The following is an 18,943-nucleotide window of genomic DNA, read 5'->3' on the forward strand; positions in this document are numbered from 1 at the left end:
CTTGAAATCACGCATTCTTAAACATGGAAAGTATTTTGCATAACTGCAAATGAATCATAAGTCTGATCTACATTATGCAACAAAATCAAAATTTAAAAATCAAAAGATCAACAACGCATATTTTGCTTAAAGATTTAAAAAAAGTTACAAATGTAATTTATTTGCCGAATTTGTTTGTTTTAAACCGTGGTTTAAACCAAACAACCCTGCAATATATGTTTCAGTGTCATCAGATGCACTACTTTAATGTTAAATAAGATAATTTAAAATGAGAACGTGTACCAGTGCTTGGATATGCAAAACCCAGTTAGAAATTTTACTAGAAAATCACTTTCATTTTAAGTACTTTACTATTGTACTATTATTTTAATTTTATTAATCTATCATTTTAAATTATTATTATTATTATTCAATGGGGGGAGGGAGAGCGGCACTTGTCAATATCGCCTAGGGCGGCAGAATTACTACAGCCAGGCCACCAAGCAACCACTTCACTTTGAAAACCTTCCCGCCAAACAGGATAAACAATTTTAAGGATCTATCCACATTTCTGAGGAGTTGAAGGTGGGAGGAGGTTCTAATGGAAGTAGGTGTGATGAAAGAGAAGAGGGAGGATGATAGTTTGGCAGATACTTGGCGGGCAAACTAGATGTATAACTTTTTAAGGCTGAGAGTTTTTGGGTTTCAAATGAAATCTTTTTTTTTTTTTTTTTTTTTTTTTTTTTTTTTTGTGCGGAAAAGTTAAAGGTTTTCTTGGCGGGGAAATTTTTACAACAGGGTTGTTTTTGATGAGATACTTTTTAACGTGGGAAATATAACGCTGACCATTGAAATTTGATTCTCCTAGTAAAAATTTCTGGATCCGCCCCTGTTTCGGGTGTAAATGTATATTTATTAAAAACGACATGTAATTGTTATGGAAAAGTTGTCATTCTTATATCTTCATTTCAAGCCAGATAAATAAATAAATGATAATAATAATAACTACTTTCAATGATGATTCTCTTCCTTCTCGATATTAAGATGAGAACACAACTCCTTAATGCAGAGAAGAATCATTCAACGGAAAATTAATCGTTTTTCCTGGATCGCTGGTCAACAGGATTCCAACAATATAATTCAATTCTATTTCCTTTTATTCCAAAGTTCAAAAAGCCTATTAAGTTACTCCAAAATAATAACCGAAGCATTTTGGCACGCGGCCAAAATAGCGGAAGCCAATCGCCCTTCTTCCCCGCCTCCGCGCGTACTTCGGACACCGCTGATTAGCAAATGAAGTCGTAATCGAAGTTGAAGTTTCTGCAGGTAACACGAAGACGATTATTATTTTGCGGGAGGATTTTTTTTGAAGCGACCGGCAGCTACTTAGTTGGGATAAACCTAACCTGGAAGCATCGTAAAGGCTACGCAGATCCCAATCAGAGCATTGCGATACTGACAGATTAGATTTACCCCCCAACTAAAGTTTCCCTCTCTCATCAAAAAAAAAAAAAAAAATCTGATTGAACTTTCTTATGACGAATGTTCATCGATATTTCATATGTTTTACTAACTATTTCTACAATAAATGGGAAAATGGTGTGTGGAAGGCTTAAAATAATTTTTCTTAAAACATCGTTTCACAACCTTTTTTTGACCCGCTGACGTTTTTTTTTTTTTTCCTTTATTTGCGGGGAAAAAGGGAGGGGAGAACAGACTTGAGGACTGTCAAATACTCGTGAAAATTATTTGCGAACTACTTTTTTACAAAACACAATCTTTAGCTTTACTAATAATAAAGCTGAAAGTCTGTCTGGATATCTGGATCTCTGTCTATCAGCATGTCTGTGACACGAATAGCGCCGAGACCGTTCGGCCGATTTTCATAAAATTTGGCACATAATTCGTAGCAGGGGGATGTGCACCTCGAAGAGATTTTTCGAAAATTCGATTTTGTTCTTCTTATATTCCAATTTCAAGAAAAATTTACCGAGCAAGTTATCACAACGTGGAAGAGTAAATTACGAAATTATCATATCGTGGAACCGTAACATTGGCGAGCAAATGAACATAGCAAATTGGCGAGAAATTCGTCATCCATCATTTGTAAATATACAGGCGAACAAATGGTTTTTTAATTTTTCAACTACGGGCAAAGCCGTGCGGGTACCTCTAGTGGTAAAATAATTGAACTTAACTTGATGCAAAGAATTTTTACCAACAATATATCAATATTAAGAATAAGATAAGTAATTATTGCAACAACTAGAAAGACACCCGTGGATTAACCTTAAACTCCAGTAGGTAGCGTTCATTGTTGACCATTTTTTCGTTTCTTCATTCCCCTGAAATGACACATCAGTAAAGCAGTTAGGTTGCCGGATCGAGTTCAGCCTTGTCGCAATCAAACCTTTTCCTGCATGTTAAACATTACCAACACATTTTATCAAATTATCATGCTGTAGCGCGAGTTTCATTGTTGAAACACGCAGGTTACTCGATCATCGGCTATTATTTATATGAGGATTATACAGAAGTAATAAACATTGCTGAAAAATCAAAGTACGAAAATTAATCACAAAGTTCACGTAAAAGATGTGGAACATTTTTTTCCGTGGAGGAGCAACAATTTCTGGGGACCGGTTAAATATTTCTGCGGTCGGACCACCGGTTGAGAATCGCTGACCTATAACGATAAACACATCTCTGGGCGCGTTTACAAATGGTATCACGCCTTTGGGAGGGGGGGGTGACGTTAAATTGAGGGAGAGGGAAGTGGTAACAAGAAGTGTGCATGGACATCATACATTATTTTAATAATGAAATGTCACACCGTGAATGAAAAACACCGTGACATGTGACAAGGGGAGGGGGTAAGGTGAAACTCAGCACAGTTTCTTCCAATTCCAAAAAAAACCCTTTGAAATCGAAAAAGAAAACCTGTATGAACGAGATGCCACAAAATAAACAACTAATCACATCAAAAATAAACAAACATAAGAGTACGACACGAATCTTAAAACGAGGAATTTAATATCGTTTCGGAAATGCCTTGTTACACATCTGAACCAGTGAGAAGAAAGAAGCTCCTTTCATAAATTAATTCGGAACATCTGCCAGATGATTCAACACATTAATTTAATTTCCGATTGGGGATTGCCAGTGACGTAGCAGAAAGCGCCGATGACGGCTTAAGAGAGGGAAAAAATGAATTGTTCATTTTAGGATTATCTTTGAAGCAAACAGTAGATTCAAGAGAAAAAACAGCTTGTTTCCATTTGCAAGAATTCAGAGTTCCAAAAAAGGAGGGCTTCAAAGATTGTTTCCACTTTTGGTCACGTCATTGTCAAAGGGGGGAAAAAAAGCCGAGTGTCCAAGCGTGTTAAATAATTTATCTCGCCTTGGCGTGATGAGAATGTTAATTTATGTTTACTCGATTTCTTTTTGAATGAAATGTTTAATTTTGGCACAATTGAGAATTTTGTTTAAAATACCGGGAAAATGATAAATCAGGCGTTTTGTATCAAGACCAGTTGAATTCATTTTTAAGAATTTTACAGGAGAGGTAAAAAAAAAAAAAAAATCACGCTTTCAAGGTCGACGTCAGCCTAGCCAGAAACTAGGGGCCCCCTTCGCCCCCCCCCCTTCTAAACCGTCGACAATATTATCTGTCCCACATTGTGTATCCTTCTCACAAACACTTAATGGATATAATGTAAACGATTTGAGTAATCTTTCCTATCAATTATTTTTGAAAGAAAATACTTGAACTACTATACTTCTTTTCATTTGTTTATGAAATTAATTAGTAACGTTTCTGCCCAATTATGCGCCTTATTCCTGGCCGATTTCCACCATTTTAGCATTTATCCTAAGGATCAAGCAAATTAAGCACATAAGTTCATTCATGGGCGGGGGGGGGGGCATTTTTCAGCATGCCCCCCTAGGGTGGTTCAAAAAAGCATGTAAAAAAAAAACTTCATCCTAGATACCGGGACACTCTTCAATGTTTTTAGACTTGTGGATAGAAATTTACTGGAAGAATTTTAGCTTCCTGTTTCAACTGAAAGAGGGTGCTCAACCCCCTCCCCCAAACTTCATACCTATGGGGAGAGGGTTACAAAAATATATTGAACTAAGAAACAATGCTACATAATTATAATATACAATGGTAATATGCATATACATTGCATTAAAATAATTATTTACGAAAAAACAGCTGGGGAAATTAAATGTTTCTAAATTTGGCATTTGTCAGGGTACGGCTAATATTAAATTAAGGGGTCATTGAGCACCCTCTTAAAATTTGAGTAAGAAGCTGGAACTGTAACAGCATAATACTATTAGTAAGTCTAAAATAAATAGGGGGTTTCCTGGATCTCACATAGATCAACGATTTCGCTGCACCCTCAAGAGATGGTATCTCTGCCAAAAGAGGATCTGAAGGGGGTTGAGCATGCATGGAAAGGCTGACGCAATATTATTTCTGATTATTGTTACAGGCACGATGGTGATTATGAAACCACATGTCGTCGCCCCCCCCCCTGGGTGATCGACAACCCCGGGGGAGGGGGGAAAGCAGTGGGGGGAGCCGTTTGCTAAAATACTCATAACTCGCGAACTATTTGAGATAAAACACTGAAAAAGTGGCAATCGACGCAACAAAACAAGGGCTTCATAAAAGCTAAATATGATTATGGACCTATCTTTGTTGGTTTCTGAGTAAAATTCCATTTCTCGCAAACAAGCAAAATTTTTGAATAAAATGCGCAAAACACTTTTTTTTTTTTTTGACCAAAATAAATTCCAAATCAAAATTGTTTGATTTTTTTTTTTCAAATAAAGTCCTAAATATCATTATTTAGTTTGTTAAAACTATTTAAGTACTGTTAACGCGTTGAAAAACAAAATGACAGTAGCAAGCTCGAACACTATTTGTAGTATAGTTCAGGATCTGAAGAGGGGTTTTGAGCATGCATGGAAGACCTGACGAAAAATTATTTTTGATTATTGTTACAGGCACTATAGTAATTATGAAAACACATGTCGTCCCCCCTCTCGGCGGTCGACATCCCCGGGGGAGGGGAAAAGCAGTAAGGGGACGCCGTTTACTAAAACACTCATAACTCGCGAACCGTAGGAGGTAAAGCACTAAAAATGTGGCAAAAGATGCAACAGAACAAGAGCTTGAAAAGCCTAAATATGTTTATAGTTCTATCTTTGTTGGTTTATAAGTAAAATTCCTTTTTTAGCAGCCATGCAAAAATTTTGAATAAAATACGAAAAGCTTTTTTTCCAAAGATATGTTCTTTTTCAAAATTATTTAACAGTTTAGGGAATCAATAAAATCTTAAACTTCATCATTCAGTTTGTTTAAAACTACTTAATTATTACCAACGTGAGCGTTAAAAAGCGAAATAAAAAATCCAAGCACTGCCTAAGTTAGCGCATTGAATAAAACGGCAGTATGCTAAGGAGAAAAAAATAGCCTTATTATCCTTATGACGAGCTATTCATTCTTCAGTTTACAAACTTATTCTAATTGCAAAGTATTCAATTATGGCTTTAATTTTGTTATATACTGCTCTAAATTTGAGAGGAACTAGGGAACCAGGCCCACAGTAATTTCAATTCAATTTTTATTTATTTCTATTAATTTATATTTTAAATTTGCACAAAAGAATAATGCGGGTATTGTTTTGCAGATATTGTTTTTTATAATTTACCCAACAAAGAACAATGATTCAAGAAATAATATGTTCTAAATAAATATAAAAAATGAGAAGCATCTTTGAGCTTTTATGAAAACGAATATAAATATAAAATTATACACTAGAGTTCTAAAAAAACTAATTAAATAAAATTAGTAAAATAATGCGTATCAAAAAATAATTGCAGAATATCAATATGCATACATAAAGCATTAATATATCAGAAATTCTGAAAGCTGGATCATAACTCTTTTTTGTTGACTTGTAATTGTTGAATCGTTCTCTTCCGAGTATTTTGTAGTTTATGGGTTTTTGCTTTAGCCTTAATAGCACAGTATTTACAGCAAGATGAATTATTAATAAAACATTTACAATCTTATTTACAGTTCATGCCTGCGCAGGGTGGAATTAAACTCTCTGGTAACACTGGCTGCATCATAAGGTGTGGGGCTTTATTGTTTTATTTTCATTCAAGTGAAACCTAAACTTGGTTACATCTAAAGGCACTGCTAAGTACAGGGGAATTGATTCAATAGTAAAAATGAGCAATACTTCTTAGCACATGTTAGAAAGAATTGCAGGAGCATGGTAGAGAGCTGGTATTATATTTATTTCTGATGGGGGGGGATGACAAGAAATTATTGTAATGGTTGCATTCGCAAGAAATACCTATTTTCTTGACAATTTTTTTTTATATAATACAGCTTCTAGCAGTTGAAATTCTGAAGCACTCAGATATTGTTTTAATTATAACTCTAGTGTACAAAAAACAGTTTCCGACTTTTTTGGTAAAGAGAAAGCATACTTTTTTGTTCTTATTTTATTTGTTGAATCGCAAAATGCATCAAAAGCTTGTAAAATTTTAGATGTTTTTTCCGTAAGTGCTCCTGAAGATAGATGCCATCCTAAAGCTCTTCTCCTTTTCACAACACCAGCACATGAAATGGCAACCTCTGTCCTTTAACAAAGATTGCCAATAAGAATTCATTAGTTTCTGATCCATAAACTATTAGTTACTTTTTCCCATATTTTGCACTGAATCATATGCAGGAAGATAGATTCTGTTGCGCGCTTCGTCCTGGTTGGACTCGGGCATTTCAGAGAAATTTATTACTTGGCTCTCAGATTTTAAATAATATTCATTTTCGTTTTCAGAGTTACCAGACACCAGATGCTGATTGGATGCAGGAACGGATATGTTACATATTACATACTCTGAAATGTACTTTTAAAGGTTCTTTTTATTTTCAGGAATGGCTATGACACGAAACCACTGGTTTGGTACCTAGTGATTTTTTTTATAAGCGAAGGAGACTTTCCTGAACTTCTGGTTTTCAAGTAATGAAAACGACAGTGAGATGTACCGATCGTGTTTGAGGTCCACCCGTGTAGTTTAACTATTGGAGAGAAAATTTTATTATTTTTTTATTTGGAGACCTGCAAAATCTTTGCTGCATTTGAAAGTAGTGTTTGGGACAATATGGACCCGAGTCATTCCATCGATAACTTGAACTTAGTTCTTAAAATAGGGTGCTTCCTCTAGAGTTTTGCTGCAAGAAGTATCATTTTCAATTACATTCACGAAATCGGACCTTTCGCTTTGCTTCAGTGATCCATTCTGATGAACCTAACCTAGCATTGGGCTTATTGTATAGGAATGATTTTTAGATGAACTAACATCACTTTTCAGCTAACGTTTCCCAGGTTAAATGTTTTTTTTTTTTTTTTTTTGGTTTTCTTTTGCTGTTTTGCAGTTGCTATTGAAGACATTGCCATTGCAGGACTTCTCTGGATAAGAGACTATTCACATTTTCTTTAACGTTCCACTGAAATTTTGATGCTGCTTATGTGGCAATAGCCTCGCTCACTATGTTTCATAACTCAGGTGTAAAATCTGCAAAAGGGTTATCCTGATAGTTTATCCTTTCCGTAATTACTTCGTACTTGCAAACTTGCATGTTTTAATTTTTTTTAAAGTGCCATTGTGACCCATACAAAGCAGCTATAATGCGTTAAAGGTTAAATAATTAAGTAATTACTTAACTGGGACATTGTTTTGATAATATTACGAAACAAAACCGCCAAAACAGGAGAGTCACAAAATTTACTTTGGTTTATGTCGAGTCTTCAAGGTACATTCCGCAAACTTTTTTTTTTTTTTTCTCGTGAATTACCTCAAATGCTTTTTGAGCTTGCTTTTATTTCACTTTTCAACGCTTTGATAATAATTAAGTAATTTTAAACAAACTGAATAATGATGTTTCAGATTTTATTGGATCCCTAAACAGTTAAATAACTTTGATGATTTGAAAAAAAAAAAGCGTATTTTATTCAAAATTTTTGCTTGTTTGTAAAAAATAGAATTTTACTCAGAAACTAACAAAGATATGAGCATAGTCTTATTTAGCTTTTATCAAGCCCTTGTTTTGTTGCGTCGATTGCCACTTTTTTCAGTGTTTTATTTCAAATAGTTCGCAAGTTATGAGTTTTAGCAAACGGTTCCCCCCCCCACACTGCTTTCCCCCCTCCCCAGTGTTGTCGACCACCCAGGGGGCTACGACATGTGGTTTCATAATCACTATAGTGCCTGTGACATTAATCAGAAATAATTTTGCGTCAGGTCCTCCATGCATGCTCAAAACCCCCCTTCAGATCCTGAACTATACTGCAAATCGTGTTTGAGCTTGCTACTGGGGCATTCCACGGTATTTTTGACATTTATGTAGAGTCCGTAACGTGACCTTTTTTGCCATAACTTTTTAATTTACTGTTTGATTAGCATATTATTTTATTTTGATCTTTTCCTACCAACACACCAGCTCAAATTAAAATAATTTGCAAATCAAACGGTAAATTAAAAAGTTATGGCAAAAAAAAAGGTCACGTTACGGACTCTACACAATGTCAAAAATACCGTGGAATGCCCCTACTGTAATTTTGATTTTCAACGCGTTAACAGTACTTAAATAGTTTTAACAAACTGAATAATGATATTTAGGACTTTATTTGAAAAAAAAAATCAAATAATTTTGATTTGGAATTCATTTTGGTCAAAAAAAGTTTGTTTTGCGAATTTTATTCAAAAATTTTGCTTGTTTGCAAAAAATGGAATTTTACTCAGAAACCAACAAACATAGGTCCATAATCATATTTAACTTTTATGAAGCCCTTGTTGTGTTGCGTCGACTGCCACTTTTTTCAGTGTTTTATTTCAAATAGTTCGCGAGCTATGAGTGTTCTAGCAAACTGCTCCCCCCCCCCCCACACTGCGTTCCCCCCCTCCCCCGGGGTTGTCGACCACCCAGGGGGGCGACGACATGTGGTTTCATAATCACCGTCGTGTCTGTAACAATAATCAGAAATAATATTGCGTCAGCCTTTCCATGCATGCTCAACCCCCTTCAGATCCCGGTCTAATTCTTTAATTCCAAAAATAAATTTTATGCAGATATAAGAACTTTTAAGCTTTATTAATTAGTTATTCTTGATGACCTGGGCAAGTACGGATGAGGAGCAGGCTATTAAGTGGATTCTCGAGGCTTATGTTTAAGTATCACATTTTCATGAGACTTTTGAACATAATGACAAGAGAAAGATGGTATGGAAAGTAAAAAATAACAGATGGTTTGATACAAAAATGTATAGAAGTTAACTTTTCTGCACTAGCCTGAAGCGCGGATGCAAAGAAGGGTCGGGACGCCGGAGGTAGGGGCGTTCGCCCCTACCTTCCCCTTGGAGGCCAGGTAAAGCAGCGGTTTTCACCGGGGGGGGGGGGGGGGGGGCTCCCTAGAAGGGTGTAGAAGAATTTCAAGAGAGGCGTGAACGTATTAAAAAATGAAGTAAAACAGTAACACTGTGTTTTATTTAATTTTTTTAGTCACACGTAATTTTTTTTTAATGTTATCACTTTTTTCGGGAGTTCCAGTATGGTTTTCATCCGCATACATACCTCTGAATCTAGATTTTCAACATTAGCATAACTAAAGTCAAAATATCGAGCTAAACATTGAAAGTTCCTTGGGGTGTGCACAGTCACAAGCTAATGTATTTAAAAACTTGTGAAAGATAAACAGTGGCAGCCCTCCCACCGATTTTATGAAAGCGAATAGTTTTAGAAATGCCAAATTTACCTACACATACTATACCTTTTTTTTTTTTTTTTTTTTTCAGTTTTTGATTTCATGAGTTCGAATCATAACATGATGAAACTAAAGATAAGAGCAGTTATTTTGATTTTTGTGAACGAAATTATCTATATTTTAATTAAATCACCAATTTCAGCTATTCTAATCAGCTTTATTTTCAAATTCCGAATGTACTATTTGTATAGAGGGAGAGGGGGCTTATCTTGCATCAGTGCTCAAAGGGTGGAGAAGACCTAAGTGTTTCAGAACCCCTGAGATAAAAAAACTTTCCACCGGCAGATTTTCGACATTGAACCGTCAAAAACGCAATCTTACATGATCTTTGATGATGTTAGAGGAAGAGAAGTTCGGGGCTCACCCCCGAAAAAGTTTCAGAATTGAAGTCTTAAATGGAATGAAAGTCTTAAAAATTGTGGGTCATCTCGTTTTGCATTGGGGAAAAGATGAGGTTCGGAACTAGGAACTAGAATTCAGGATTAGTACAATATATCGATAGTCCTCCCCTTGAAAAATTACTAGATCTGCCTTTGTCTAATCTATTATTTATATTATTAAAAAATCGGTACTGATAGAGGTTACTGTAAGAAAATAATTTCAATAAATTTTGAGTAGATATAAAGTCTTCTCAAAAGTAACATGTACTTTGTGTACTTTATTATACTACTAGTGGTACCTGCACGGCTTTGCCCGCAGTAGAAAATTAAAAGGTCATTTGGTTCGCCTGTATATTTACAAATAATGGATGATGAATTTCTCGCCAATTTGCTATGCTTGCCCATGTTACGGTTCCACGAAATGATAATTTGGTAATTTACTCGCCCACGTTGTGATAAATTCTTAAAATTGGTGAAAAATTCTTAAAATTGGAATAGGAAAACAACAAAATCGAATTTTCGAGAAATCGCTTCGAGGTGCACACCCCCATGCTATAAACTAATTCTGTGCCCAATTTCATGAAAATCAGCAGAACGGTCTAGGCGCTACGAGCGTCACAGAGATCCTGACAGAGAGACTTTCAGCTTTATTATTAGTAAACATATATGAGCAATTGCCAAGCCAAATTAATTAACTCCCTGCTTAAACATTACCTTTACGAAGAATATGTGAATCGTGAATCTACATAGAGGTCAGATTATAACCACGTGACATTAGGAAATATAAAGAGAGTGTGGTAAGTTAATTTCTCAGGGCAAAATCATCTTCGTCCGTTTATTCAATTTCTGTCTTAATCCTTTACAACTGAATCGCACATATGAACCGTTTATTGTGAAAGTGGGCAAAGTCCATTTTTGAAAAAAAAAAAAAAAAAGATCATGGTAATTATTGGAGCCCGGATACACATGTGCATAATGCACATGTGTATCCCAATGAGAGGTCAAACGAAGTCACTGTGATCTTCCAAAAAGCAAAATTATCATCATTGGGCAAAACTAGGGATTCGTTGCGGCAAAATTATAATCATTCGGCAAATTTTGGAGTTCCATTCGGCAAATTGAGAATTTCCGCCTTCCCAAAGTTTGGGGAGCCGATAGGTGCATATGCAAATTGCTTTTTTATTCTTTCTTTTTTTTTTTAAGGGGTGGGGGGGGGGTGCTTAAAAATGCACAAAACGGAAAAATAAATGATTAAGTTCTAGGTTTTTCACTTGTTTTTGATTCTTTTGCTTTGAAAGAAATTTCAAAACTAAATATTTTTTTTTGTTCTTCGCAAAGAAGGAAAAATCAGGTGACCCGAGGAAGCCATTTCGTGGAAATGACTACTGTCCCTTTCAGTGCGTATTTAGAAAAGAAAGTGAATACCGGGGAGAGGAGGGTTAATGAGCGACCCTAAATTAGAATATTTGATTAGATGGAAAAAAATATTAAAGAACGTTAAAATGGATCTGAGCTAATAAGATTTTGGGATTATTAACAACATCTGTAGAAGTTGAAACGTTATTTTTAATTTTAGAACATTAAAAACGGAAAAGTCTAACAGAAGAAAACTTTGATTTAACACATAGCAATTTATTACAATAACAGTAATTAATGCGCGTAAGCGTACCTTTCTCTCAGTGGCGTACCCAGGGGGTGGGCTGATAGGGCTACAGCCCCCCCCCCCGAAATTTTCAAAATTAATTATAAAAATTATAATAAAGAACAAGGTTTTTTTTTATGATGTATTTTTGAAATCTTACATTCGTATTGATATCAGAAAAGCGATACATGAACTTTTCTTAGCTACCAGTTCATAAGTATCCCCCCCCCCAGCTCAAAGACTTTCGAGCTCAGCCCCCCCCCCCCCCCGAACTGATTTGTCTGCGTACGCCGCTGCTTTCTCTGTGTGTGTGAATAGTTGATTCATTTAATAAACAATTTATCGCCTTGAAAAAAAGAGAAAGAAATAGAAAGGTTAATTATTTTGATTCAGATGTGGCAAACTTTTCTGTACGTGAGTAAAATATTATTTGTGCATATTTTTTTATTTCTTGTACATATTTTAAGTATTTTTAGTGTATATTTGAATGATATTCCAGTGCGGTATAATCTGAGTTCTTGCAATTATGGATAAAGCTTAGGGAATATTAAACATAAATAATATAAATTATAATTTACGACATTAGCGAAAGTCGACAACACGTGCTGAGTTAGATGAAGTGGCGAGCGAGGTGCATATGTCACTTAATCTTTTAGTCTCTACTTTTTTGTTCAGTCGCCACGTGGGAAGTGGCATCCGCTAATCTTTAACTTAAGCCTCAAGCTCCTTCCGTTATTTCCAGAGATGATGGTGACTTGTGGTAACTTCGATAAGCCAGGAGTGCGGACAAAAAGCTGCATGGCTCAGACCGCGGAATTGAATTTTTTAAAGGGGTTTTAAGATCTATTTCAGCGAGACTCTTGTACTTGGGGGAGGGGGGGGGGGTGTCGCTTGGCCGAGTCTGAAGGGGCGAGAATTGCTTTTTAGGGGATGTGGGCCTTCTGGACATAGCCGCCGATATTGGATAAAAATTGGGGCCCATGGGATGACAAACCAGGAAGTGAGTTTGACGTTGTACACTAGTGTGCGCGCGCACACACAAACAATAAACTATTTTTTAAACTGAATTTTAAAAAAATAGTATAACATAATTTTCACGACCAAATGTAATTTCATACTTTAAGAGAAAAAATAGACAGATTGCGTATTGCTTTATAAAAAAAGGTCACACTTTTTTTTTATGTTCACTCGTTTTATTAAGGATGTTTCCGAGATGTACAATTTCAATGAATTTTTTTTTTTTTTTTGGAACTCTATTATACTTGTGCATTACAACATATCTGCAGCAATCGCCGATACTCGCTTGCAAGTAGCAAATATAACGGCATTTTTATTACACCATAATATTTTTTGAAGTATTTAAAAATGTGTTTTTTTAACAAAAAAATATTTATATATTGATACAAAGTTTTTTATTTTTTAATTCAAAAAAAAGTACATATTTTTACGATTCAGGATAGAATAATGGAAAATTTTTTTCAAAAAGAATCTAAAGAGAAATAAAATATAGAATCTGCTCAGGTGACACGTTATATACGAACACAATAAACTTGCAATGAATGAAATTAATATGTTTCAAAATTTTTATTCAGCAAACTAAGGAAAACTGTTATTACTGTAAACTAATAATTTTAATAACGAGAAAACTTATAATAAGTGTTTACACAGTTTTAAAGAAGGGGACTGAATAAAAAATAACATCCACAACAGATGTCCCGCTTTGAGGTGGGAGGGGAGTTCGTGACATTGTGGCAGTTTGACAAGGGGGAGAGAGGAGATAACAAAATTGCGACCTCACACATTTTTGGTTAAAACAAAAACATTTCCAACAGCAATAATGTTTAGGTAATATAGCATGACAAGTTGATAAGTAATAAGGAGAGGGAGTAAGCTGAGGTATGACACTTAGTGACAAGGAAGCGAGGGAGCTCTAAAATGATCGAAAAACATGAACAGAATTTATGGACACCCTCTAATAATTTTAGTAAGTTGTTTTACAGAACAATTAGTATCATTTGTGAAATTTTGGGGAAAGTTAACAACACATTTGAACACATGTATTGGTAATGAATTTAAAATTATAAAATATGCGTTCGGCTTCTTGTTTTTAAATGCTAACTAGTACATGCATTGAGATTTTTAGGTGTAGCTTGATTATTTGAAAACACATAGAATTATTCAACATTGAAAAATAATATTTTGTAATTAAATTCATGACAATGCACACATAAAATGACTAATTAAAAAAAATAAAAAAAACTCTAGCAATTTAGCTTACTCAGGATGCATTAAAAAACCACAACAAAACAGGCATGTCACTTCGATTTTTTTCGGTGAGGTGGGGGGAAGGGGTAAAGGATGTATAGAATACTCAATCGACCCCTTTAAATGACGGGCCAGCAAGCTGCAATAAAATGCAAAAATCCAAAAAACTGGTTTTTGCACATGCTCATGAAATGTAAACCAAACATGGATTGATTAGCAGCTGTAAATATGCTTTGTTGAATATTTATACAAAGAAACGGTTCCAATTACCTCACGAATTAAATTATCATCATCAGCATTTTCATCACATTTCACACATCAAGTATATTTAGAAAATCTGGGATATTAGCAATTTATTCTTTACATTTAGACATTTGTTAAGAAAAAATTATGAAAGAGGTACAAACACTAAATCATTATGATGTCAGGGGTGCTCATCACCGCACAAATGCTACGGAGTATTTCCCCCGAAAAGAGAGCTCCTCCAAAATCAATGGCACAATCTACGCCATGATCCCCCCCCCCCCCGTGGGTACCTCTAATGATGTAAATTTATTTCTTATACGAAATGCAATGCAATTTAATTAAAATTTTTTAATTGTAAATCGTTGTATGCATAAACCTTGAAATTATTTTTTTACTACGAAGTTCAACAATTTTCCTTTATTTGTTTTGCCAAAACAAATTTTAAATACTAATATAACCACTCATGAAAAAATTAACAACTTTAAAATTGATTTTGAATTTATGTATTTTAAAACATCCAACCAAAAATCAAGAACACAAAATTCACTTCAAAACAAATAATAATAACAATTATTCAAATGATTTTCACTCATAAAACACGATTTTTTTCCTATTGTTTATCGGAAAAGAGATGAACACAGTGTTTTGAAATTGTAAACAATGCTAGTTGAACCACTTGTTAACATGACACATCAGTGATAAAGTCTCAAAATAGTCAAAAAAGTAAATGAAAACGTAAGGTATCAAGTAATGCACGCTAAGCCATTTAATTTTTATCAAAGGGCATTGCACCGGAGATCTTGCAAATCCGCAATTTTGGCAAATTCTTTTCTTACTGAGATTCATCGCACGCATGTAAACACGACGAAGTGCAGAGTTCTTGCTAGAGGTGTAATGGCTCTGCCACCGTGTTATATAACACGCTTTATAGAAATGCTTTTATTTTTCAAGTGAGAATGAAGAAAATAACAAATGTCCGGACTTGAGGCGATTTGACAAAAGCAAGAAAAAAAAGGAAACAGAGGGAACTGCGTGCAGAATAATAATAAACACGGAGCGAAGCCTAACTGCAGTTTTATGTGCAATTAACCGGACTGAGATTCAGAAAGTGGATGTTTAAAGTATCGTTAAAAAGTCGGCCAACTCCCGATGTACATGTAAGCATGGTTCTTTGCCAAACAAACATCAAGCTAAGAGAAGGAAAAAAAATACGAGATTCAAAACATTGCGAGCGCTGCGCTGAATCGCGGGGAAATCCGACGTCATCTGTGCTTATGCGCAAACTATACATTCTGGTCAAGCGGACTAACCATTAGAAGGCGCTAACCACACAGCGTTAGCTATCACAAAAAAAGTCGCGGACATTGACGAACATTCCAAAAGGGTGATAGGTCTAATTCCCGCAGTGTGAGAGGTGGGAGCAAGGGGAGGAGAGGAAGCAGGGGGTCAGCCATGATAGGTTGACCGACCAAAAACATTTCCGTTCGCCGAAGATGCGATGCGAGCTTCTACACGTACGCGGCACTAGGAATTCGGAAGCTTACCTTCTCCGTAATCGATGAGCAGTGCTATTATGACCAAACAATACAGCGATGATATTCTGGGCGCCATAAATCCACACTCCTAAGAAACTCCATAGAAAGACTTTGTCCACTTTCCAACATAAGGTGGTGTTACGCGGAGTAGGAATACATGACATGAGAACGGGAGACCGACTCACGCACTCTACGGTAGTTTGTTGTTGCGCTCGCTGTTCCGTCACTCCGCGCGCGCCCCTATCAAATAATTCGCTTTCTCTTTTAACGTGTTCTTCCGAAAAACTCATTTTCCTTTCCTAAATTGACACTCTTTTGCATTAAAACTGGATATTTCGCTTAAATAATTCCCATATTTTCTAAGATTACAAATTTTTTTTAGTGACGTTGTAGTATTGTAGTAAAGGGGTTGACAGCGATTTCTGTATCTGCGTGAATGGAGGATGTAAACGTAAGTGAACGGCTTCCCGCCTAAATGCTACACAACAAAAGCGCGTGGGTTGTGATAGGTAACTATTTTCAACAATCACTGTCGTGTGTACGATTGAATTATTTTTCATTCTTAAAAATAGTTTTAATTTAACGGAGCAACTCTAAGTCCCGGAAAGCGCAGCATTAAAGTTAGAACTGATTTAATATCATTTGATAAACTCTATACAATTATTTATGCTTTACACCCTTTTTCTTTTGTTTATTTATTTTTTAAATGCTCTTGAAAAAACAATTTTCAGCGGCAATACTCATAAATGTACCAAAGCAAAAATTACATTCCCCCGTAGAAGTTTGGAAACAGTAGAGTGCAAAGACTGGTTTTCTCACATTTCTTTACGCTGATGAAAAGATTCATTGTAATTACAAAACACGTGTATAAAATTTTGATTGATATATTTTTTTAATTTTTAAAATTTGATTATGTTTAGAAATTGGAAGATTACTATGAGATTTGACTTTAAAAATAGAAAGAAATTAGATGTCGAATAAATTATGCTTAATCATGGAGGGAGGCAAGGGGTACCACAGCAATGGAGCCGGAGCGATATTAAAATTTATTTTTCCTTATATTTTTCTCAATTTGGCAGAACTGGAAAGGGGTCCGCATTATGATTTAGTGAGGAGGCCCCGTAAAAAATGTAGAACCAGTGCACCTAATGTCTCTCCAATAATAAGCATCCAAAAAAAAAAAAAAAAAACTTAGGAAAAAAAAATTAGAAAAAGCCATGACTCAACTATGCGCAAAAGCATCAATATATTAAAGTCAACTAAATAATTTATTTAAGAACAATACGCTGCAATGTGAATGGACTCGTTAGTGGTGGGGAAAAAATGAGAGTGTACCAGAACTATTTTCAGGAAAATAAATAAAAAAAAATTAACTTGAAATTTGACATCCGGAATTCGATTCATGTTTTTCGCAATCACGAGTGTGTGTGTGTGTGTTTATGTAGGCATGTGTGTTTATGTGTGTGTGGGGGGTATGTGTGTTTGTGTGTAGGGGGTATGTGTATGTGTGTGTTTGTGTCTATGTGCAGGTATGAGTGTGTGCGGGTTGTTGTGTGTATGAGTGTTTGTGTGTGTAGGCATATGTGTTTGTGTTTGTGTGCAGGCATGAGTGTGTGGGTAGTTGTGTGCAGGTGTGTGTGTATGTGTAGGTGCCTTTATTTATGCGTGTGTGTGTATGTATGTGTTTGAGTGTGTGTAGTAGGTGTATGTATTTATGTGCGTGTGTGTGTGTGTGTGTGTGTGTAGCTGTGTATGTATGCGCGTGTGTGTAGCATATGGATGCAACCTGGAGACGGTTTTCGCTATAGGAGCAGCATCGTGAGGAGCCGGTCGACGGTGGTGCTGCAGAGGGTGCTGGCGGGAAAATAAAATGATAGCACATCAAACAGTCAAATGAGTACAATAAGCAATCGTGATTGCTCAATAAAATAAAACCAGCGGTTCACTCCCAACCAGCACACGATAAGTGAAGTATATTGGCAGCGTACTGAGCACAACAAAAACAATGCAGAGGATAATGAAGAAATTTTTTTAAAAAATTAAATGTTAAACAAAGCTTCATTTATTCGCCGATGTCAGAGAAAAAATTTAGTGCTAACACGACTAGACGTCACCAGTAGCGTACTTGTGGCGGTATGTGTTAACCCTGGCAAAACTTAAGGCGGGGCGTCCCGCCCCCTCCCTCTCATCCCCCGATATTCAGAAAATTTCCTCTTTCCTTTTTTTTTTCTTTCTGACTACGCCACTGCCTCACCGTTTCACCTATACATCTACATCTAAATGAAATAAGTAGTTTGCGTTTATGGATCGTAACCCGGGTAAACAGTATGGCTTAGAAACATGAAATTTGGTATGCAGCTGAGGATGTAGATTTTGGAGTCTATATGCACCGCGGAGCCCAATTTTTTCAATAAATCTATCAGAAAATTATTAAATATTACTTGTGATTTTCAGCACTTTTTATCCAACAGAGTTTGAACTAGTAAGTGCATTGTGTATTGTTGCAAATAGCAAAGCTAACTTTAATTGCCTTCAAATGTTAAGAATTTTCAATGAAATTTTCCCCAAGAATTCAGCTTAAAAAAAAAATACATGATTGTGAGTTATGCCATAAAGATACATAGATTGAAATATAGAGCAATTTTGATGAAGACGATGAGAAAAGAATTATATTTTACAAAAAACTTCTTGAAATTAATATTTATATAGATAGATATTGATTTGATAATAAGTATGAACAGATAGAGAGAGATTAATACAGATATGTATAAATAGATATGGGGTTGGGGGGGGGGGCAGAGCCGAATTTAGCTCCATGCCGCCTCTAGGCAGATCTAAGGCCAACTAAAGTAGGCGATATTGACAAGTGCCGCCCTCCCCCCCCCACTTAAAAAAATAATAATCTTTACTAATAATAAAGCTGAAAGAAAGTCTCTCTGTCTGGATCTCTGTCTGTCAGGATCTCTCTCTGTCCGGATCTGTGTCTATCTGTCAGGATCTCTGTGACGCGCATAGCGCCTAGACCGTTCGGCCGATTTTCATGAAA

The 18,943-nt window shown here is 35.6% G+C and overlaps 1 protein-coding gene across 1 annotated transcript in view; it reads right to left on the reverse strand.

The window, feature by feature from the left end:
• LOC129230392 (protogenin B-like) overlaps window positions 1-16,029 on the reverse strand; it is a 215,315-nt gene extending 199,286 nt beyond the window's left edge. The window contains exon 1 of the mRNA XM_054864791.1: window positions 15,907-16,029. Within this exon, the coding sequence (XP_054720766.1) occupies window positions 15,907-15,973 (67 nt within the window). The 5' untranslated portion in view covers window positions 15,974-16,029. The remainder of the gene's footprint in view (window positions 1-15,906) is intronic.
• Between the last annotated feature and the right edge of the window lie 2,914 nt (window positions 16,030-18,943).

The sequence above is a fragment of the Uloborus diversus genome, chromosome 9, assembly GCF_026930045.1.
Source record: "Uloborus diversus isolate 005 chromosome 9, Udiv.v.3.1, whole genome shotgun sequence".
NCBI classification, from domain to species: domain Eukaryota; kingdom Metazoa; phylum Arthropoda; class Arachnida; order Araneae; family Uloboridae; genus Uloborus; species Uloborus diversus.